The sequence below is a fragment of the Pan troglodytes genome, chromosome 4 (genome assembly GCF_028858775.2).
Source record: "Pan troglodytes isolate AG18354 chromosome 4, NHGRI_mPanTro3-v2.0_pri, whole genome shotgun sequence".
Classification (NCBI taxonomy): domain Eukaryota; kingdom Metazoa; phylum Chordata; class Mammalia; order Primates; family Hominidae; genus Pan; species Pan troglodytes.
Window position 1 is genome coordinate 39,352,381 of NC_072402.2, and position 23,753 is coordinate 39,376,133.

At 39.1% G+C, this 23,753-nt stretch overlaps 1 protein-coding gene across 8 annotated transcripts in view; it reads right to left on the reverse strand.

Annotated features, from left to right (window-relative positions):
- The window catches only part of IQGAP2 (IQ motif containing GTPase activating protein 2), a 304,162-nt gene that overhangs the window by 16,718 nt on the left and 263,691 nt on the right, over positions 1 to 23,753 (reverse strand). For all 8 annotated transcript variants that reach the window (XM_001146396.6, XM_009448991.4, XM_063811148.1 and 5 more), the window contains 8 exons: positions 22,260 to 22,423; positions 19,058 to 19,282; positions 17,442 to 17,582; positions 16,995 to 17,079; positions 16,319 to 16,551; positions 13,690 to 13,822; positions 7,843 to 7,945; positions 7,143 to 7,284 (listed from right to left, as the gene is read on the reverse strand). In XM_001146396.6, coding sequence (XP_001146396.1) covers positions 7,143 to 7,284; positions 7,843 to 7,945; positions 13,690 to 13,822; positions 16,319 to 16,551; positions 16,995 to 17,079; positions 17,442 to 17,582; positions 19,058 to 19,282; positions 22,260 to 22,423 — 1,226 coding nt within the window. The remainder of the gene's footprint in view (positions 1 to 7,142; positions 7,285 to 7,842; positions 7,946 to 13,689; positions 13,823 to 16,318; positions 16,552 to 16,994; positions 17,080 to 17,441; positions 17,583 to 19,057; positions 19,283 to 22,259; positions 22,424 to 23,753) is intronic.

Genomic DNA, 23,753 nt, shown 5'->3' on the forward strand with positions numbered 1-23,753 from the left:
GCCATGTGGATTTGTGCAAGTTATATAATCCTTGCAGGTTTTGTTTTTTCGTTTATAAAACAGGAATCTCTCAGGACTGATGCAAGGATTGGATGAAAAGATCTAAAGCCTTCTGTGAGGTCTGGCACATGGTAAGCACTCACATGGTCGTTAAAGCTGTGCTGCCCATGATGGCCGCCACTGGCCACAGGTGGCACTTGAGCACTTGAGACATGGCTAGTACAAACTGAGATGTGCTGTGTGAAACACACACTGGATTTTGAAGATGTTGTATGAAACAAAGAATGTACAATAGTTCATCAATTTTTTACATTTATTACATATTTAAATATTTTTGGATATATTGGGTTAAATAAAATATATTATTAGAATTAATTTCATCTATTTCTTTTTAAAATGAGGCTTCTAGAAAAGTTAAAATTACATGTGGCTCATATTAAATTTCTTTTGGAGAGTACAATATTGGCACATTCCATTCTCAAACAGGGGCTCACTCTGAGAGGCCTGCCTTCCAGGGCCACCCAGTCATGAAACCTGGTTAGTCTTAGGACTGTGGCCCGGAGGGAGACCTTTGAAAAACAATCCAATCCCTGATTGTACAAATGTGGCAACTAAGACCTAAGAGACTAGAGCTGCAGGAAACAAGTCCAATTCCCTTTCCAAATCAGCAGCTCCTGAAAAACCTATAGAGAAATGCCAAGACTGTGTTCCTCTATCCCCTCTTCCACCATCTTTCCTTTTTCCAAGTGAAACCGCTCAGTCCCTTAAAGCTCCTCACAATGGCATCTGCAGAGAGCTCACAGTCCTGCTCACATTCCAGTTACCAATGACCTTAATATGCATCCCCCTTCCCACCCCAGTCCAAATATAACATTTTGGATATGGTCTGACCAGCATAAATCAACTGCTTAGAGTACTGGCGCCAGGGCTCTTCAAATATGTAAGATAGGTTGATCCAAACCACGGGTCTTGCTCTCCCTGAATGAGGAGGTATCTAATTTTGAAAAAGAATTAAGAAAAAAAGAGAAAGAAATACACCAGGGAGTTTATTCATCATAGCTGTGCTCAAACCCCACTGTAGATAAATGAGCCCATACGGCGCTTGTAAGCTGGTGTGGCCCCTTGGGTTTGGCCACTCCATTCATATGGTATCTATTATTACCAGTAGCATTCCTGAAGCTCCCCCTCTGTCATCTGCTTATACTGTGCCCAAGGTTGAAAAGCAATCAGTGTTTGTGGAAACTAAGGAATATTTTCAATATTTAACATCCTAACAAGATAATTTACATTATTAGCTCCAGACCTCAAATATCACCTTAGCCATTTAGTGCTCCTGCTAGTTTGGACCAAAAAACAAGGAAATCTTTCAGCTGGGATCATGGAACCTAAACTTAATCATGTGACAGGAAATTCTTAAGAGATGACAATTTAAGCACTCAAGCAGCTAAGTATGATTAAAAACCACAAATATTGCCTTCTACTTAAACACACATACTTTTGTGGGAAACTAAGCTTAATTAAGGCCATAAGGATCACATATTTTAAGTTGAATCATAAGTTATAATGAAAGGTTGACAACTGCATAGTTTTATATAATTTATATGGTATTAATTATAATTTCATGTGATCATCATAGCCCTTCCTTTCCCCTCTCCTCTATATTATGGAGGAGAAAACTGATGGCGAGGCAACTTGCTGAGTTCCATGGTTAATAAGTGATAGATTGAGGCTATAACCCTATGTCATCCTAAGACCCCTCGACTAGGTTTTTAGGATTCCTCGACCAGGTTTTGTTTTTGTTTTTTTTTTTTGTTTTTGTTTTTTTTAAATATCCCTGTGCTTGGTAGTATTAGAAAAATAGCAATAGCCCAAACTGAGGTTCGCTATTCTATAAACATACACAAGGGAAAAAGAAATAAATGTTTCTTCCTACTCCGATATGTGCCCTTTGTCCCTCCTCTTTGGTCTGGAAAGATGCTCCAGCCTCCGTTACTCAGTAACTGCTCAGCTAATAATTCTCATTATTTATTCTAAGATTCCTAAGAATGCAAAGAACAATGACCTTGCCCTCGACAAGTTGTAAAACTTTATGATCAAGAGTGTGGGCCCTGGAGGATTTAAAATCATGTGGGTTTGAATCTCTGCTCCACTTAGTAAGTGTGTTACCCAGGAAAAGGTTTATACCTGTTCTGTGCCTAGTTTCCTCATCTGTAAAATACTGATAATAACCTCCACTCTCTTGGGGTTGCTGAGAATATTACATGCATATTTTATACATGTTTATTTTAATATATATATGCACATGTTATTCTCTTTCTCTCTTTACAGATTGTGGGTCCCTTTTTCAAAATGCTTGGGCCCAAAAGTGTTTCAGATTTTTTATCTCTTCAGATTTTGGAACATTTGCATTATATACTTACTGCTTCAGCATCCTAAATCCGAAAATTCAAAACACTCCAAAGAGCATTTCCTTTGACCACTGTCAGCTCTCAAAAGGTTTGGAATTCTGGAACACTTTGCATTTGCACAGTATATAAAAACTGTCCCTGGCCATGGTAAGCACTACATAGGTGTTTGCTATTATCATCATCTTCATCTTCATCTAATGAGTAAGAATTATGAGACTAGCATGGAATTAAATTTACAAACATAATGATTAACAATGCCTCAAATTCTGCTACTATGGGGGCCTCCATGAAGATGAGTTACTCATGACTGGAAAACTAGTGACATTGTAATTAAACATAAGGGCATTTCTGAAAGTTAAGAACACAATCTGTTTCACAAAAAAGCAGAATAGTTTTTTGATAGAGAAAAGCTAGGTATTTTCACATCCCAATTGCTCTGCATTTCATGTCTGTCCACTTCATAACTTATAAAAGTCATTGTCTGATTTTAGTTAAATTTGGTTCTCTAATGAATCTCAAGAACTATATCTTATGCTTGAGTTACAAATTCGGTTTATTAGCTTGGAAAAAAGTCATCCTCATGAGAGTGTTCAAATCAAAAAAGTCATCCTCATGAGTGTTCAAATCAATATTTTAAAGGAGTGGTCCCCAACCCTTTTGGCACCAGGGACAGGTTTTGTGGAAGACAATTTTTCCATGGACAGGGTGGGGGATGGTTTCGGGAAGATGATTCAAGTGCATTACATTTATTGTGTACTTTATTTCTATTATTATTGCATTGTAATATATAATGAAATAATTATACAACTCACCATAATACAGAATGAGTGGATGTCCTGAGCTTGTTTTCCTACAACTAGACAGTCCCATCTGTGGGTGATGGGAGACAGTGACAGATCATCAGGCATTAGATTCTCATAAGGAGTGTGCAACCTAGATCCCTTGCATGTGCAGCTCACAATACGGTTCATACTCCTATGAGAATCTACTGCTGCCACTGATCTGACAGGAGGTGGAGCTCAGGTGTTAATGCCAGCAATGGGGAGCAGCTGTAAATACAGGATGAAGCTTCACTTGCTCCCCTCCTGCTGTGTGGCCTGGTTCCTAACAGGCCATGGACTGATACTGGTACTTTTAGACTTTAGTTTCCTTGCCTGCAAGAAAAAGACTCAGTTTTCAGGTTCCCTGTCAATGCTGCACTTTGTAATTATCTGTTAGTATCAAGATTTTTTCAAATATGTACTTTAAAGGAAATATATTTAGAAGCAGGGCTTGGCTAAAATCATAGAACTAATTCTATTGAACCTTTTGGGCAATATCCAAATTTCACTTTCAGGGATGGCTAACCAGTCAGTGTTGATTTCAAATTATTACCTACATTGATCACTGGGCTGCTTAGTAAAGTGGTCGGCCAACAGTAAGATCTCACAGTATGCCAAGAGGAAGGCCTTTGAGCATAAAAGACTTAGGGCCTCTATTAAAACACTGGCCTCAAGCCTTTTTTACATAAATGGAAAAGTTGATCCTAAAATTCACATATAACTGCAAGAGACCTATTCAACTGCAAGACTAAAACAATCTTGAAAAAGAAGAAAGAAGTTGGAGGACTTCCGTATTTCAAAACTCATTACAAAGCTACAGTGATCAATATGGTGTGGCACTAGTACAAGGATAGACATATAAGTGAATGGAGTAGAATTGAAAATCCAGAAATAAAGCCATACATGTATTGTCAATTAGTTTTTGACAAGGGTGCCTAGACCATTCTATGAAGAAAGAATAGTCTGTTTAACTAATAGTGCTAGGACAACTGGACATCCACATGCAAAAGAATGAAGGTGGGGCCAGGAGTGGTGGCTCACGCCTGTAATCCCAGCACTTTGGAGGCTGAGGTGGGCGGATCACGAGGTCAGGAGATGGAGACCATCCTGGCTGACATGGTGAAACTCCGTCTCTACTAAAAACACAAAAAATTAGCTGGGCATGGTGGCAGACACCTGTAGTCCCAGCTACTTGGGAGGCTGAGGCAGGAGAATGGCATGAACCCAGGAGGCAGAGCTTGCAGTGACCCGAGATCATGCCACTGGACTCCAGCCTGGGCGACAGAGCGAGACGCTGTCTCAAACAAAAAACAACAACAATAACAACAAAAAAGAATGAAGGTGGACACCTGTCTCACACCACACACAAAAATGAACTCAAAAAGGGTTAATAGACCTAACTGTAAAAGCTAAAACTATAGAACCTTTAGAAGAAAACACTGGGGTAAATCTCACAAGTAACAACAACAACAACAAAAAAAAAACAGATAAACTGGACTTCATCAAAATAAAAAAAAATTTGTGCGGAAAAGGACATTATCAAGAGAGCAAAAAGCCCACAGAAGGGGCAAAAATATTTGCAAATCATATATCTGATAAGGGTCCAGTGTCCAGAACATATAAACAACTCTTACAACTGAGGAATAAAACCACAAACAACCTAATTTTAAAATGGACAAAGGACTTAAATAGACATTTCTCCAAAAAGAATACATAAATACACAAGTGGATGACAAACATATGGAAGGATCCTCAACATTACTGGTCATTGGAAAAGTACAAACCAAAACCACAGTGAGATACGACTTCATATCTTCAGGCAAAAGTTCAAAGACATAGAGTGCAGACTAGTAGTTGCTAGGGGCTGGGCAGCAGCGGGGAATGGGGAATGACTACTTAATGGGTACAGGGTTCACATCTGATAAAAATGTTCTGGAACTAGACAACAGTGATGGTTGCACACTGCGAATGTACTAAATGCATGTACACTTTAAAGTGGCTGAAATGGTAAGTTTTATGTGTATTTTACCACAATAAAAAATAAACCCACGGCTGGCTCTACATAGTGTGGTGATTAAAGAAGTGCATAGTGTTTGTTTCCAACACACACTGGGGGGATGGGGGAGAGCCACACAAGGGCAGAGGCTGGGTAATGGGTAAGGCAAACAGGACAATGTCCCAGGTTTCCCAGGCTAAGACACATTGCTTCCAGACAGGCCTGACTTTTATGGTTTTATCTTTAAATGTGATTTCCTAGAATTTGCAGAATCATGGAGACTCATGTTCAGGAATAAGTATAAATATATATGATATTCAGATTATCTGATACTTTGAACTACTCAAATTGTGATTCTCGATATCATGCAGACATTTGAGTTGACTGGATTTAGAAAATGATGTTCAAAGAGCAGACAAAACTAATTAAGAAAAAATTTCTTCCCATTACTTCTAAAGGACAAAGCTTATGAGATCATGGGATACTTGGCCTAATTTCATTTACATGGCAAAACCACACAATCTGTATTTCCATTTATCTTTATAATTGGCACTTGTTCAGAGGAACCCAGGATGTAGACTTTCTCCCCCTTTCTCTCCTGCCCTGCCCTGAATTGTCTCCCTGAAATTTTCATCTGCCTTGGTAATCTGTAGTCAAAAAGAACTGCCCTCAACTCTTGTGAGGCCAAGGGTGAGTCCTAGTCCTGCAACTTGGTCGCGGTCCTACTGTCGAGCTGTGCTCTCCACCCCTGTAAGACAGGGGCTGTTACCAGCTTACCCACTGTTGTATCCCAGCCTCAAGCCCAGCACATGAACACAGAGTAGGTAGTCAAGCATTTGCTGCATGACTGAATGGAGCCTCAGATGATCTGAGGACAAAATCAACAAGCCTAAGAGAGGAACATATCAACACAGCACAGTGAAGAAGCTCTTCCTGTTGTTTTCACAGATGATTGAATGTTTAAAAAAAAAAATCAAGTGGAGATGAATGCTGTCTTCATTCACACTTAAAGCACACTTCAGCACATCAGTGGCAGGAGAGAAAGCTCTTGCCACAAATTAAAACAACCTCAGAACTCAGGACAGGTAGCTTGGAAGTAATATGTTTAGTATTGTTTCAACACATATTTGTTCCCTTTGTCCTCGTTTTTCCACTTCCAGTCTCCATCTCACCCCAATACGTAACTGTTCTAATGTACTGATATGCATTCTTGGGTTTGTATAAGTTCTTGAAAACTGCATTGCTTGGTCAGTGGGTGCTTTTGATTTATGGTGTTTTGATTTATGGTGTTGTATCATGAATCTCATTCTCTTTCTTACTCTGTGTGTAAAGGATGGATGTGGAATATCCTTGATTCTTTGATGGAGAAAAGATAGTATTATTTAAAGTGTGAATGCTTCACTTGAAATCTTTGGTGGCAGGAAGCAGGGTACAAATAAAAGTCAAAGCTGGTAAATATATCCAGGATCAGTTTAACAGGAAGGAAGGCCAATAAATCAGATGCTATCATAATGTCTTATTGTAGGTATATGTTTTTATATTATGATTTTATACCGGAAATTAACGTTGATTAACTGAATTTCCTCACTAATCTTCTGGCCACTCTGTAATAGATATTTCTCTTCAGTTACCTAAGGACTTGCATAAGCTGAGTTAATCATTTCTCAAAGGAAAAAAATCAAATTACTACATGGAAAACTAAAAACCAAGGAAGGTGTTGTAAACTATTATAATATTTAATTCCTTCCTAAATTCTAAAGAGTCTATTATCCTTTGGTTAGGTGTTTGATGGATATACATAATAGATTTCAATGTTCACATACTTTTAAATAAATTAGTTGGGATTTAGCCTTATTTGAATTTGCATGGTTTAAGATGTGTATTTGGAGACATGTGCCCTTTAACCCCCAAACTTACTTTATCATGAGGCTTCGGCTATCTATAGCTTCACCGTCCTCTATGTCATATTTGCTTGTCAAGACAAGAGAAATCTCGGTCTTTGAAAGCTGACTTAGTGTATTTGCCTTGTTAGGGTCATTGGGGTCAACTGCTCCTTCCCCTGTAGGGAAAAAACCTAGTGTTATTTTTCCAATTCACTCTTTGTGATGATGGCACCAACAATGTAAGATAAAGGTTCTGTGGGAAAGATAGGCTTGGTAATTAAATGGGAGATCATGGTCTTCACAAAACCCACATTCTACTATAGCTAAAGTGGCTTTTAAAACATCTGATTGAAAAATGAAAATGACATGGGACATAGGTATTTCAAATACAAATTACTAAAAAGGATAACTGTTAATAAAAGTATTTTTCATTTTCTAATAAATTTGGTTCTTTAATGATGCCTTCTTTCTGTATAATACAGGTTGACAATTCCTTTTTGACATATCTGGAGCTTACCTTCAAGAATACTGAATTATTTTATAATCCCGGACTCCATTAATTACAGAACTCTTACTGTAGGAAGGGGCAAGTGTAGTTGTTATTCTTTAAATATCCTTAAGCATTAAATTCTAAAATAATTGTTTTATCTAGGATAGGAAAACCAACGAACCAACCAACCAACCCACCCAATTAAACAAAAACCAAGGGATAAGTAGAAGGAACAAGCTCTTACCAAGAAAAGATTCCACGGTTGGCACCTCTCCCAGCGACCCCAGCAATTCACTCAGTAAGTCATTTTTCTCAGGGGCAATTGCATCCTGGTGTTCCAACAGGAGCTTTATGTAGAAAGCAACACACACACAAAGAAAAAAGTAAATTCTCAACTGTACCATATTTATATGAAATTTTTCATAATTTCCTTCTCATACCATTTAAATCTTAAATATGAGTATGACATTTATAAAAATTAGAGACATAGATACAGTTTTTATTGTATCTCAGAGGGAAGTACGTACTCTACATCAAGAAATTGTTGCAAGAAACGTGTTCATAAACCCTTTTTCAGCAAGGTCTGCCAAAGGGAAGCCTTCTACCACCTGATCTCTGTGCTTCACTCTTCCTCCATAGAAAAAGTCAAAGTTGGGGGAAAGAGTCCAGAATGAGGCAGATCTTTCAGTTAACGTTGGTAGCAAACTGGAAGGGCATTTATATCTCTATGCAGTAATCAAATACTACAGTTATCTTCTTCTTAATCACTACTATGAGCTGTTTCAATCTGTCTTGCATTGAAGATCTCTCATGGGTAAGGATGTAAGAGACCTAGATGTCCTGAGTGGTTTCCCCTTTCCTTATCCTAAAAAGGCCCAAAGATGAGTAACATCTGCTGGGGTGTCTTGCCAGGTCTTACAGGAAACAGTGTTAACTCCTGAGGGGTAGCAGCACTCGGGGGAAACCATGAAAGACAACACTTTTTTTTTTTTTTAAATTTAAACAAATTTTAATGGAGTTGGTTTAATTGTTACAACCTTACACATGAACAGCGACACATCTGTTTTTGCTTGCATTTCTAATTAGATTGAAACAACATTTCCAAAGTACGGAACTAGTAATCTTGGAGACAGGAGATAAAATTTGTTGTTCTCAGCAACTATTTTATAAAACTCTGCATCATAATGATAAAGCTAGTTCCTTTTCCATTTTCAATCTTTTTTCCAACAGCTTTACCAAAATAGAATTCAGATACATCAAATCCACTCACTTAAAATGTACGATGCAATGGCTTCTAGTGTATTCACAGAGCTGTGCAGCCATTACCACTCTCTGACTGTAGAACAGTTTCACTGCCCTAAAAGATACCGGGTACCCATTGGCAGTCACTCTCCATGATCTCTTCTTTCTATCCCCTAGAAACCACAAATATACCTGTATGTATTTGATTACTCTAGGTACCTTAGATAAGTGGTATTTGTCTTTTTGTGACTGGCTCATTTCAATTAGCATAATGTCCTCAAGGTTCCTCCATGTTGTAGCATGTATCAGAATTTCCTTCTTTTTAGAGCTGAATAATATTGTATTGTATGAATATAACACATTTTATCCATTCATCTAGTGATAGACGCTTGGCTGTTGTGAACAATGCTGCTATGAACATGAGTGAACAAATAACTCTTTGACTCTGCTTTCAATTTTTTATGGGTATACTTCCAGAAGTGGAACTGTTAGATTATGAGGTAATTCTATGTTTAATTTTTTTAAATTGATCGTGCCGCCATACTCCAGCCTCTCTGTTTAAATTTTTGAGGAAAGACTATCCTGTTTCCATAGCAGCTGCACCATTTTACATTCCCACCAACGGGGTGCAAGGGTTGCATTTTCTTCACATCCTTCTCAACACTTATTTTCTGTTTTTTTTTTAATTTTGATATTAATCATCCTACTGGGTGTGAGTGGTATCTCCTTGCAGTTTCAGTTTTGATTTCGCTAATTATTAGTGATGCTGACCATCTGTATACTTCTCTGGAAAAACATCTGTTAAAGTCCTTTGTTTATATTATAATTGGGTTGTTTTGTTGTCGATTCGTAGGAATTCTTTATATATTCTAGATATTAACCCTTTACCAGACATGTGATTTGCAAATATTTTCTCCCATTCCATACGTTATCTTTTCACTCAGTTGATTATGTCCTTTGATGTGTAATTGTCCAATTTTTAAATTGGATTATGTTTCTATCATTGAGTTGTAGGATTTCTTTATATATTCTGGATACAAGTCCCCAATCAAACACATTATTTACAATTATTTTCTTTCATTCTGTTGGTTGTCTTCTCAAGTTTTTTTTTTTTTTTTTGAGACAAAGTCTCGCTCTGCTGCCCAGGCTGGAGTGGTTCACTGCAAGCTCCACCTCCCAGGCTCAAGTGACTCTCGTGCCTCAGCCTTCCGAGTAGCTGGGATTACAGGCGTTTGTCACCGCACCTGGTTAATTTTTGTATTTTTTAATAGAGATAGGGTTTCTCCATGTTGGCCAGGCTGGTCTTGAACTCCTGGCCTCAAGTGATCCACCTGCTTCAGCCTCCCAACATGCTGGGATTACAGGTGTGAGCCACTGCACCTGGATGAAATTTTTTTTTTTTTTTTAAATGAGACAAGGTCTGATTCTGTCACCCAGGTTAGGGTACAATGGCATGATCATGGCTCACTGCAGCCTCGAACTCCTGGCTTTAAGGGATCCTCCTGTCTCAGTCTCTCGAGTAGCTAGGACTACAGGCATGCACCACTACACCCAGCTAATTTTTTTTTCCTATTTTGTCGACGAACTCCTGGCCTCAAGCATCCTCCCACTTTGGCCTCCCAAAGTACTAGGATTACAAGCGTCAGCCACCACGTCTAGCCTCAATTTCTTGATATTACTCTTTATAGCTCAAAAGTTTTCAATTTTGATGAAGTCTAGTTTATTTCCTTCCTTTGCTGCTTATGTGTTTGGTGTCATATCTAAGAAACTACTGCCTAATCCAAGGTCACAAAGATTTACTCCTATGTCTTATTTCGAAGAGATCTATAGTTTTAGCTCTTACATCTATGTCCACCACCCATTTTGAGTTCACTTTTTGTATAGAGTGGAAGGAAGGGGCACAACTACATTCTTTGGCATGGGAATTTCCAGTTGTCCCAGTACCATTTGGAGACACTATTTTCCCATTGAACTTAGTCCCCTGTCAGAATGAATTAACCATAAATGTGATGGCTTATTTCTAGACTCTCAATTCTATCCCATTGGTCTTTATGTCTAACCTTATGCCAGCATAGCACTGTCTTGATTACTGCCTTTTCCGTTCTCTTCTAATCTTTAAGATCAGTGAAGGAGAGACTATCTGTTTGATGCTAAATTTTTCTTAACATTTCCCTGACACATGGAGAGTTGTTAACAAAGAGAGAACACACCTCAGATACATAACTTCAAGGTAAGGAAGTGACTGTATCCAACTATTTTGTTTTCATTACACTTATTTTCTTCTAAAGTTTCTGTGTATGGAAAAGCAGGCTAGTTTTTCACTATAGTAGAGGTACTTTGTTTTAAAGCAAAGAAATTACGTGTTGTTTTTAAAAAGGTGAGTTGATTCAAAGAAAGGCATTAAAGAAATAATAGAGGTGATACAAAGACCAGGCAAAATCTGGAAAGGCGGTATATATGATGTTTTGGAGGGAAAATTAAGAGACAAGAACAAAATATGCAAGACGGATAAATTTATGTTCTTGTTCTCTGATGAGCCAGGGCAACTGATTTGGCTGTTTTCTTTGGAAATGATTATTTAGGTGGCCACCTTCTACCCTTTATTCTGACAAAATTTCCTGATAATGTCTTCTTAAAGAGCTTATTTGGAAGTTCTTGCATCTTCCTTAGAGAAAGGGGTAAGCACATGGCCACAGGCTTGGCAAATCCTGCTACTGCTGTGCTTGTGTCTGCACACGGACGCCTCCACACAGAAGGCAGACAGTAAACAGGACAGTCTTCCTATGAAATTACACAATTTCCCCACATTACATCTGCTTCTAACCTAACACAGGAAGGAATTCCAAATCAGTCACAAGCTCTCTTTCCCAGGATTGAATTCTGTTTTCAATTCTTGTTAACAAAAGAACAGACTATTTCTCCTTAAAGACTTCTAAGACTTCTAAATTAATACAGTAACATTTTCTCTCTGCTACCCTTGGGAAAGAATCTCTCACTCTAAACAAGTACTCCCCACCATTTTTTTCGCATGTGGATATTGCATTCAGCAAATGTGCACCCAAGATGTGCATATTCTTTGAAGACAGATAATGTACCACAAAAACAGACAAATGGGTCATTGCTCAAATATAAATGAGCCTGTCCAGTAGATAATTATTTCTGTAAGTAATGCATTGCTAGATTGCTGGACAGTTTTCCTTGTAATCTAGGGTGTTCATATATAGAGAAAAGAAGAATAGCCTATTCATTTAATCAGTACGTATTGAGAGCTTGATGTAAATGTCAGGGAAGTTCCCTGTTCCAACCCTGAAAGAAGAAAATCGATACTAGATTCAATCTTTCCTTCAAACCTACATTCAAGCTTTAGTTTCTTAAAGAGCTTAATAATAGACTGAAATTTTAAGCAGCTAACCTGCCACTTGTCAGTATGTCTGGTTTGATGGGGGCTAGAGAACAACCTTTGAGAATGTGTATTTGTTATGCTTTCCCCTTGGTTCTCTGTATAATCCAAAGTTGGGTGCATCCTTCACTGAAGCATCTAGAACTTGAATGTGCATCTGAATCCTCTGGGATCTTGATACAATGCAGGTTCTAATTTGGGAGGTCCAGGGTGCATTGCTAACATATCCCCAGGACCTTGCTTCAACTCATAAGGTCTGAAACTATTCTTGAAATGGTTACCTTTTAAAAACCAAGATTTTTTCATGAAATAAGTTCCAATTGATCTTAAAAAGAAAACAATGCAAACCCCTCAATGCTTAGCTTTTTTTTTTTAATTTTAATGTTTGAAAAGTCATCTAAAGCCTCCCAATTCCTTCCCCATGCCACTGAGCACAGTGCCCTGCACCCAACAGATACTTAATACATGCTAATGGCTGACGGCAGTGATGTCTGCATGCAAACCAGATGTAGATGTCATAACACAGCACATGATGTGAAAAACTGCCTGCTTCCAAGAAATGGGGGTTTCCAGAACAATGGAAGTGATTCTTTGCAGAAGGCTACTATTGGGTGGTAGTTTCTTGTTTTCGTTGCGTAGCCTGTTTATTACCACTCTATGTTAAAACATTAGAATAAAAAGAATATTCTCATTTCCCCCAGAAAATTACTGGAAAAGCTGAGAGGGTTCCTGGAAGAGGGGAGAGACAGGGTGTAGGTCTACATAGCATAGCTTTGGCGGATGAGAACACCATAGCCTGTCCTGGCTCAGGGCTTAAACTGCATATTTACAATCTGGCTTTATTTTTATTATTTATTTATTTATTTTTTGAGGTAGGGTCTCGCTCTGTTGCCCCGGCTGGAGTGCAGTGGCACGATCATAGATCACTGCAGCCTCAGACTCCTGAGCTCAAGTGATCTCCCACCTCAGCCTCTTAAGTAGCTGTGACTACAGGCATGTACCACCAAACCCGGCTAGTTTTTTAAAAATTTTTAGTAGAGATAGGGGTCTCACTATGTTGCCCGGGCTAGTCTCAAACTTGTGGGCTCGAGTGATCCTCCTGCCTCAGTCTCCCAAAGTGTTGGGATTACAGGCATATGCCACCATTCCAGTCACAATCTGGCTTTGTAAATGGATTATGCCAAAAGTACACTTTCTTTTTTGGGGAGAAGTTTTATTAATGTATAGGAGTCAGGGAATAATTATGTAAAAATAGAATTTTGTTGTTTGGGAGAAGGAGTTTTATTAATGTATAAGAGTCATGGAATAAATAATTGCGGGATTTTTAGGGTTAAGAATATGAGTATTAGCACATGTGTACAATAAGTCCTGTAGAGATTAAGCATTTTCAAGATAACAGATGCCTAAATCATGGGTCCATTGCTAAGATGCCTCCCCATCCCCACTTACTGAGTGTGTGCTGATGATTTCTTCAATTGAAATATAAATGACTGGTTTGCTGACTGTCACCAGGTCTGTGTATTTGTCCATATTAAACTTCTCTTCTGGCTCAGGGACATTACATGCTTCTTTGAAATATTTCCTAATAAAGGGGGGAAAAGTCTTAAGACAGACTCAAACATGTGCATTAAACAGTTTCATCAAAATAGCTAGGAAATTTTGAATGATGTCATGTACTTTGTTCCCATCTCAAACCTTGAGAGGACGTGTTACAGCTTCTTCCAGGCTGGCTCCTGGCTGTCGGAGCTGCATCCATGTTTCTGGATATTGGACCCAGCTCCTCAAACAGGATTGGAGAGAGTGGCAAGGGCCTCAGGCCCTGTTTGTGACTTAGTGATATAGTGACCTATGCGTAGGTCATCTTAAAAATGTTATTTTAAAAATGGTCCCTGAAACCTAAAAAGTCAAAAATGATAATTCTTGATCTAAGAATCAAGTCTGTGTGAGGAATACAATAGAAAAAAAAGCAATTAGTCAAATTTGCTGCTTTAAACAGCACAGGCTCCTGGGCCTACATCACCCTAATCACCCTTCAGAGCTTCTGTTACCAGTTTGACAAAAATGAGATTAAGTCTACTCTTCTTCGTTGCTGCAAATATCTGCTGGCCGATGGAAAGATTGTTAAGGCTAGACACCCAAATACATAACATGTCCCAGGACTCAGACCCTAAAAAGTCTATTTTAAGCTAAAGCAAGTTTTGACAGAGATCAAGAAAAGTGAGGCATGCTGTGATCACAGTTGAATAGTTCTATGTATTTTTTGCCTAAACAATTCTTGTGCAGGTCGAATATACATTTTATTCTATAAAGTTGTAAATGTTTCATATGCCTGAAATCATTGTCGGCATCTCTCCTACAGGCACCTGGGTCTTATGTACCAGAAATGACCTCTGCTTTCCCAGCCAGAGGCTGGGGGAAGTTAAACAGCAGAGCCCTGTTGTGGGGAGCATGTTCCCATGTGACAGTCGGCTTTCCTATGCTGCTTTGGTTATAATTTTTTGTAGATTTCTGAGAAACACAAAGGATAAATATGAGTGGAAGAAAGGACAAGTTTAGAAGAGGCTCACTTCTTTGGTCTTGTTTCTTTTTAAATAAAGAATAGGTGGGAACATAAATGACTGATAGGAATAACAGCAGTTAAAAGTTCATGAGAAATGTGGGAAATGGATATTACTTTGTGTGTGTGTGTGTGTGTGTGTGTGTGTGTGTGACAGAGTCTTACCCTGTCACCTGGGCTGGAGTACAGTGGCACAAACACGGCTCACTGCAGCCTTGACCTCCCAGGCTCAAGTGATCCTCCCATCTCAGCCTCCTGAGTAGCTGGGACTACAGGTGCTTACCACTATGCCCAGATAATTTTTTAAATTTTTTGTAGAGATGAGGTCTCCCTATGTTGCCCAGCCTGGCTATTACTTTGTTAGTCAGTGAGGAGAATGAAAAATTAGCTTGAAAAATCAACACTTTCTGTAGTAGGAGGATTTGGGGCAATTTTCTCACAAAAGACCACAAATTCTAAATAGAAATGAATAATCATGAACTACCTTTGTTTTCTAGTAAGTCACTCACTCCAAGGGAGACCGAGGAATGAGAAATGAGTTTCCAAGTGAGGATTAAAAGAGGCCAAACTGATGTTACACTTCTATGGCCTGTTGATTAAATGGCAGACATGAGAACAAACATGACAAGAGGAAAGTGTTTCCTCAGAGCTCCAGGAGGAGTGAATCTGACTACCAGACTCACGCCTTTCTTGTTAATGATTAGTGATATAATTTGGAAACACAAAATCAATAGAATTAAATCTTCTTACATGTGTCATTAAGAAAGGCTTGAGAATAGAACAGAACATATTCACATACACAATCATCAACAAATATAAAATCTGGGTTTTCCTAACCTTTCAAAATCAAGTATTCCATTTCCTACTACAGTCGTTCCTTGGTATGTTTGCGGGATTGGTTCCAGGACCCCCATACACACCAAAATTTGTGCATACTCAGGTTTGAAATTGGCTTTGTGGAACCCATGTATGTGAAAAGTCATCTGTTTGTATATATGGGTTCTGCATCCCATGAATACTGTATTTTCTCTCTGTCTTTGGTTGAAAAAATCCATATATAAATAGACCCGAGCAGTTCAAACCTGTGTTAATCAAGGGTCAAATGTATCTGACGTAGATAAGCAAGTTCTTCCTCATAGGAAAACTTTTTAAAAATGATTCCTCTCTTCTTAAGTTGAAAGAAGCAGAAATCTGCTATTTTGATTTTTAAATTCTAGGTACTGGAAGCCTGTAGCATACAAGGAAGAACAAGTATGCCATTTTGTCAGCAGCAGAAATAATACACACAGAAAAGACTCAGTGTAATAGGAGTGCTGTGGTGGGGGTGCGATAGGATCGCCAGACAGAGGCAATCTTGCCTGCACTTCCCTCTCTCCTCTTTCCCCAGTGGCTGGTAGAAGAAATGCTTGTAACCACCTGGGGTTCCTGTCCTCCATGCCCACTCTAGCTCTGGGCACAGAGCACATATTATTCTTGCCTACCATTCTTGCACGTTTCTCCAAAACTAACAGCCCCTCTCACCTGAATTCCTGATATGTCTCTGATAAATAATTGTTCATAGATGAGAGATGCTCATTTTCTCCTTCAAACAGCTTGTTGGAGGCTGCGTGCTGAAGAACCTTGGCCACTGATCCTAAGTTTCTCCTTTGGTCAGAATTTATCTGACCTCCAGCTGTCATGTCGATGATATCAAAGCCATCTGGAGCTACAATGGCTGGATTCATGTACCGATAGTACAGGAGGTTTCCAACAATCTGGAGTGACGCAGAAGTGCATGACCATTTTTAAGAGAGAAAACTCAAGAGTTTTAGTTTTCTTTTTTTTTTTTTTAAAGATATATATTCTCCTACATTTCCCAAGAGAAAGCAGATCATTTTCTGATGTAAATCCTAACAAGGAGTTTAATAAAGGCAATGAATATAATCACACATTATTAATAGCATAATTTGCAAAGTTATTTTTGATGAAAAAATGCTCATTGCCCCCAAAATGCTCTAATGCAAAGAATTTCAATAATGTCTAGGATCTCCAAATTAACCTCAGCTTAATCAATTATCTTGAGAGTCATTAGAAACAGAAGACCTGCAGCTTATTATAAATAATCATACATGGGGAATAATCTTACGAAGTTATATGTTGGTAATTTTGATTCATACCCCCAGGAGAAGCTATGGTGAGATTACCCTTGAAAATCTACCTTTAATAGCTCATCTTCTGTTGCATCGGGGAATTTCTCATGGATCGAATTCTTCAGTACTTTGGCTATATACCTCAATCCATAACTACATATAAAACAGATGACAAAAGAAAATAATGGAAAAAAGGCGGAGTGAGGAAAAAACACACAGCAATTGTTCCAGTCAACTTCAGCTGAGTAGTTTTTCTAAAAATTAAACATAAGATGAGATGGTAATGGAATCACAGGACTTCCACTGATGATAATAACTGAGCTGTGTTTGCTACTGAAGTATTGCCCCTTCTTTAGAGAACAGTCAGGAATTTAAAAGGTAAATGTAGGCAATCTTTTAAAATAGTAAACACAATATAAGGGAAAACTGCTGTCTTCACTACAGGGGCTTATTTTACATCGTATTCCAAGAACTTTCCAGGAAAGAATGTTAAACTTGCTGCAAGTACAACTTACGGCAGTAGATCAAGGGAAGAAATGATAGAATTCAGGACTTTGTCGGTGACCCTTCTCAGGTTCTCAATGGAAGCCTCCAGTTTATTTTTCACTTCTGGGTATGTTAGAGCTTGTTCTGTGGTCACATCATAAGGCAACTTGCTGAAAACACAAAGGCTTTAAATTAACTGGAGGCTTAGGTACAAGCATTAATTTTGCTGCCAAGTTGGTTCTATAGTCAAGCTTTGTATAGTGAATCGGACTTTGCCACTGACTCCAGTAACAAAATGTTTACTAAATGAGGGGAGGCTCCACCTTTACAGAGGGTACCTTCTGCAACTTGGAACAGGAAGGACTTGAGGCCTTCCCTCTGGTGTCTTCTGGCAAGATAATAGGCAGACCCAGGTAATTTAGACTCAGCTAAATTTCTTTTAATTATAAAAAGCAAATGTTCATTACAGAAAAATAAAATCACATATAATCTAAAACAATACCAGAGAGGACAACCATTTTTCTTTTCTTTTTTTTTAATTAATTATTTTTTATTTTATTATTATTATACTTTAAGTTTTAGGGTACATGTGCACAATGTGCAGGTTAGTTACATATGTATACATGTGCCATGTTGGTGTGCTGCACCCATTAATTCGTCATTTAGCATTAGGTATATCTCCTAAAGCTATCCCTCCCCCCTCCCCCCACTCCACAACAGTCCCCAGAGTGTGATGTTCCCCTTCCTGTGTCCATGTGTTCTCATTGTTCAATTCCCACCTATGAGTGAGAATATGCGGTGTTTGGGACAACCAATTTTCATACCTTAGTGCATAACTGTCCAACCTCCTCTGTGCATGTATGTCTGCGGGCCTCGCATATTGATGGGTGTAATGCAATTTGTGTATATAGACATTCTATACAGATCCTGTGTGGTGTATGTAATGAGCATTCTTTTCCCAGAAAAATGGGTTATTGCACCTAACTCCAACTGGAATATATACCCTGAACATTTTTTTCTGTGCCAACAAATGTATATCTATACCACGATTCCAAATACTTATTCCATTATGTGCTATACAAACATTTATTTAACAAATCCCTCAAAGCTAAATATTTTGACTTTTCCTGACTTTTTATTATTACAAACAGTACTGTAACAACCACCCACATAATTACATAATTCTCTGTGTACACTTTATTTCACAGACATCCTTTTACAGGAAACAAGAAGCTAGGGTTGCTTAAATCTACAACCACCCACCCAGAATAAGCCAATCCAACCTGGATTGTTAAACCTTACACCTTAAAGTTACTTGCCTGGTAACTGTAAAGAAAAGTACGTATTATCAGGTGAAGAGAGAGTCTACACCATCTCTAGGTCTAGGTTTAGAAATACACAAAGAAAACAAACAAGGGAGAGAATTATGGAAGTTGTGGCACTGGGGATCACCTGGCTCTGAAATGTGAAAATACCATTTAGTATCAAGATGTAATTTGCATGGATATGTTAAAGGGAGGTAACATTTTGGATTGATAACTGACTTTGTACAGTTCGCCTAACAAAGTTTAAGAGTATCAATAAATACACATGTAAAAATATCATAAAACATAACAGAAGACCAACACCTTCCTGACTCTATTACCTGGCCTCTCCAGTCTGTGTTTCTAGTTGGTTCACCCAAGCCTTGTACACCTCTACAGGGTTCGTGTTGATAATCAGCGACTTGTCGTCGATGATCTCCTTCACCACTGGAGCCAGGAGTTGGCGCAGGGTGTTCTGTCCCCGGGCACCTCTATTGAAGCTGACGACCATCTTGATGACTGTAGGGTTACCAGTAACTATGTCCTGTACCTGGTCCACTTTTGATCTAAAAAAGCCCAAGAAAAACAAAATGGTTTGCTTCTATGGATACAGATTTTTTTTTTTTTTCCCCCGAGACAGTCTTGCTCTGTCACCCAGGCTGGAGTGCAGTGGTGTGATCTTGGTTCACTGCAACCTCCACCTCCCAGGTTCAAGCGATTCTCCTGCCTCAGCCTCCTGAGTAGCTGGGACTACAGGTGTGCACCACCACATGCCCGGGGCTACTTTTTGTATTTTTAGTAGAGACGGGGTTTCACCATGTTGGCCAGGCTGGTCTCGAACTCCTGATCTCAGGTGATCAACCTGCCTTGGCCTCCCAAAGTGCTGGAAATACAGTCCTGAGCCATGGTTCTGGGCCTGGATACAGTTTTAAACAATGTATTCTCCCTCTGGAAGGCAAGGACTTCATGGAATTATACTTTTCTCTATGAAAATCTAAGTTGGTGTGCTTTAAAAACAAGCAATCATTTATAAGGTGTATGTTTCTTTTTTTCTTTTTGAGACAGAGTCTCACTCTATTGCCCAGGCTGGAGAGCAGTAGCGCCATCTTGGCTCACTGCAACCTCCTCCTCCAGGGTTCAAGTGATTCTCCTATCTCAGCCTCCTGAGTAGCTCGGATTACAGGCACATGCCAGCATGCCCAGCTAATTTTTGTATTTTCAGAGAGATAGAGTTTCACCATGTTGGCCAGGCTGGTCCCAACTTCTGACCTCAAATGATCTACCCGCCTTGGCCTCCCAGAGTGCTAGGATTACAGGCGTGAGCCACTGTTCCCAGTTTATAACGTGTATGTTTCTTAGATGAGCAATTTGAGGATCTGAAAATAAAGTCACAGCCTCAATTTCAATCTAGAAGGCAGGTATGAGCTGAAAATGGACCAGGACTAGCAATACTGGGTGACACGGTACAAGTACCATGCCCCTGTAGTTATCAAATTTCAGAAACAACTTTCTTGATTGAATGAACTGTTTTCACTTTTTCAAATCCCACTCAAAGCTGCAATACAGCTTCTAGCCATGTCAGATGGCTGAGAGAGCTTTTCTTGATTTATGGTTGCTGATTCTTAGGGCCTCTCTCCTCTCTTCCTCCGCTTTCTCTCTTGACCACTTTCTCTCCCTCTTCCACCTCCTTCCCCTTTAGAGCTTGACAATGCCTGGTTCTTATCTTACCCAGTCATTCCTTTTTATTTTCTTTGCTGTGCTCCTCTTCCCACCTTTAAATGCTAGTTTTGTTTATTTTATTTTATTTTTTGAGACGGAGTCTCGCTCTGTCGCCCAGGCTGGATTGCAGTGGCACGATCTCAGCTCACTGCAAGCTCTGCCTCCTGGGTTCACACCATTCTCCCGCCTCAGCCTCCTGAGTAGCTGGGACTACAGGCGCCCGCCACCATGCCTGGCTAATTTTGTTTTTGTATTTTTAGTAGAGATGGGGTTTCACCATGTTAGCCAGTATGTCTTGATCTCCTGACCTCGTGATCCGCCTGCCTTGGCCTCCCAAAGTGCTGGGACTACAGGCGTGAGCCACCGTGCCCGGCCTTTTTGTTTATTTTTTGACTAATTGTAGGTGCTTGTAAGGCGAATGAGGGTGAATCAATGCCCAAACAAAACAATAACTGGTCTACCAGAGCCCAACCAAAACCCACGTTCTCCCCTCAGACCTCACGTGCATGCACAGCTTCACCCGCCATCTCTCTGGGACCTATCCCCCTGAAGTCAGGAGTTCAAGACCAGCCTGGCCAACATGGTGAAACCTCTTCTCTACTAAAAATACAAAAATTAGCCAGGCGTGGTGGCGGGTGCCTGTAGTCCCAGCTACTCAGGAGGCTGAGGCAGAAGAATTGCTTGAACTCAGGAGGCAGAGGTTTCAGTGAGCTGAGATCATGCCATTGCACTCTGGCCTAGGAGACAGAGTGAGACTTCGTCTCCAAAAAAAAAAAAAAAAAAAAAAAAAAAAAAAAAAAAAAACAAAGAAGAAGAAAAAAGATTTCACAGATCCCCAAAAAGCAAATAGAGCCTTAACAGCTGGGCCTTTACTCAGAGTCTCCCACTACCTGGCCCTACCCTATCATTCAGGATTCATCTCCTGGTAGTTAGTAATTAAGTCACTTTCTGGCTAGACTAATCTACTTTCCTCCTGGGACCTATGCCCATGCGGTTTCCACCACCATTGTGCCTTATTTCCCTCTTCTATCTCTTCTTATAAAAATTGTAGCTGTTCCTCAAGGTTTTGGGTCAAGCACCTCCTCTTCTATAAAATCTTTACTAGTCAACCTAGTTGGAATCTTTCCTTCTGTCCTCTAACCTGATACATTGTGCATATCCTTCATTTAGACGCGTCCTTCATTTAGTACTTACCACATTCCACTGCATAGCATTCCTATTTCTCACGAATCACATGTCTCGTGGGCTTACAGACACCTGGAGGGCAGAGGTGCCTGGCTCCCATGCTCCCAAAACCAATAGGAACTAGTATAACTTAAGGTTTCCACAAGTTAGGGAGGCCACCTGAGCTAAGGACATTTCTCATGCTTGTTTCTCAGCCCACTCATTATAGCTACCTATACAATTTTTACATTAACTGAGTCAGAAAATAAATTGGCAAAAGTAGTTTAAGTTCTAGAAAGAAGGGAAGACTATTTAGGCAGAGATTGCACTCTGCATTCCCACCTGTTAATGGCTTTACTACTCAGAATTTTAATTAAGTTAAATGTTTTCACTGACTTTCAATATGCTATTGATTTTCAGTTGTTACAGGCATACAAAATCAAAAGTTAATTTAACACTAGAGAAAGTATCACTGGTGGGAGAAAATGGTACTTGAATATAGCTCTAATAATATAGAAGTATTCTCAAGAAACTTGATATATTTTAATATGTGGGAATAACTTATAAGAATTTAAAAATAATTTTAGTAAATCAAAGACAGCAACCACTAACAAAAGGATTGATTCATTGGTATTTTTACATACATATTTGTATACATACTTTATTTCTTCCTCCAGAGCAGTTTTAAAAAGCTTGAGAAGTAGATATTCTTCTCGCTGATTAGAGGCATAATTATATAGTGTGAAAATAACAGTATCCATAAATTTAGTGGACTTGTTCTGTGGCATCTGGAAAATCAGCTTAGCCAAGTATAAAGGGTTGGTCTAGAAGGAAAGAAGGAAAAAGAAAACAAAAAAAATCCCACAAAACAATAAGTTAATATATTATTAAAGCACAAAGCAGTATCTGATTCCCTGCTCTTCAATGACTTAATGTCACTAAAAGCATATAGATGAGTATATAAAATAATTTTTATGTGCCAGGTACTCATCTCTATGCTATTAGTATATAGTGTAACTTTCTACTACAGTTTCCTATAGATTGATATCATATAACTTTCTACTTTAGCTTCCTATCATATATTAATATTTTAAAATATTAATATCAAATATTAATTACTTAATATTATTCATATCATACTATAGGAAGCTATAGTAGAAAATTATGATAGGATTTAAATGATACACACCATATGATACACTTAACATATTATATCTACTTTTCACTGTTGACCTTTTTGAACCACATATTAATATTTATTGTAGAGACGCAGAAGACAGGGCGGGTAGCGAGTAGAATCTGGCGTCCAAGGACACTGGCAAAGCTTGGGCACGGCGGCTCACACTTATAATTCCAGCGCTTTGGGAGACAGAGGCAGAAGGATAGCTTGAGCCCAGGAGTTCGAGACAAGCCTGGGCAACATGGACAGACCCTGTCTCTAGAAAAAAGTAAAAATAAATTAGCCGGGTGTGGTGGTGTGCGCATGCAGTCCCTGCTACTCAAGAGGCTGAGGTTGGGAGGATCACTTGAGCCCAGTATTTCAAGGCTGCAGTGAGCCGTGATCATATCACTGTATTCCAGCCTAAACACAGACTCTGTATCAAAAAAAAAAAAAAAAAAAAGAAAGTGGACTAAGGGCCCGGCTACATAGACTGGCCTAGAAGGGTTGATAGATGAGTAGAAATGCATACTATCTTGTCAGACTGGAAAGAAAAAGAAAAGAATACATTTACAATGTGGAAACAGCAAAATGGCCACAATGTTCTACACAGAGTGAGAAGGGGGAGTGAGGTAGGGAGGCTGAAGAGAGGGGTGAAGATCAGGACAGTTGATAAGGGAAGTGCCAGAAGACCATGAGCAAAAAACAACAAAGAACTTAAAATGGACGTGGAACCCTGTGGGCTCTGATGAGGATGGACCCATTGGATACAGAACCAGCCTTCATGGTGATGTGGCTTTTCTCCAGCAGCTACACCTACCAGGTAGAAGTTCAAAGAGAACAATAATATTCAGGTTATAGAGGAAGTATGTACAAAGAGAAATTTAATACTCCTAATCTTCATCTTCTTTCTGACAAGAGAAGAAAATTTTTCCATACTTGAAAACTGGTATTCATCTAATATACTCAAGCAGTTTGGGCAGCTTTTAAGAAGC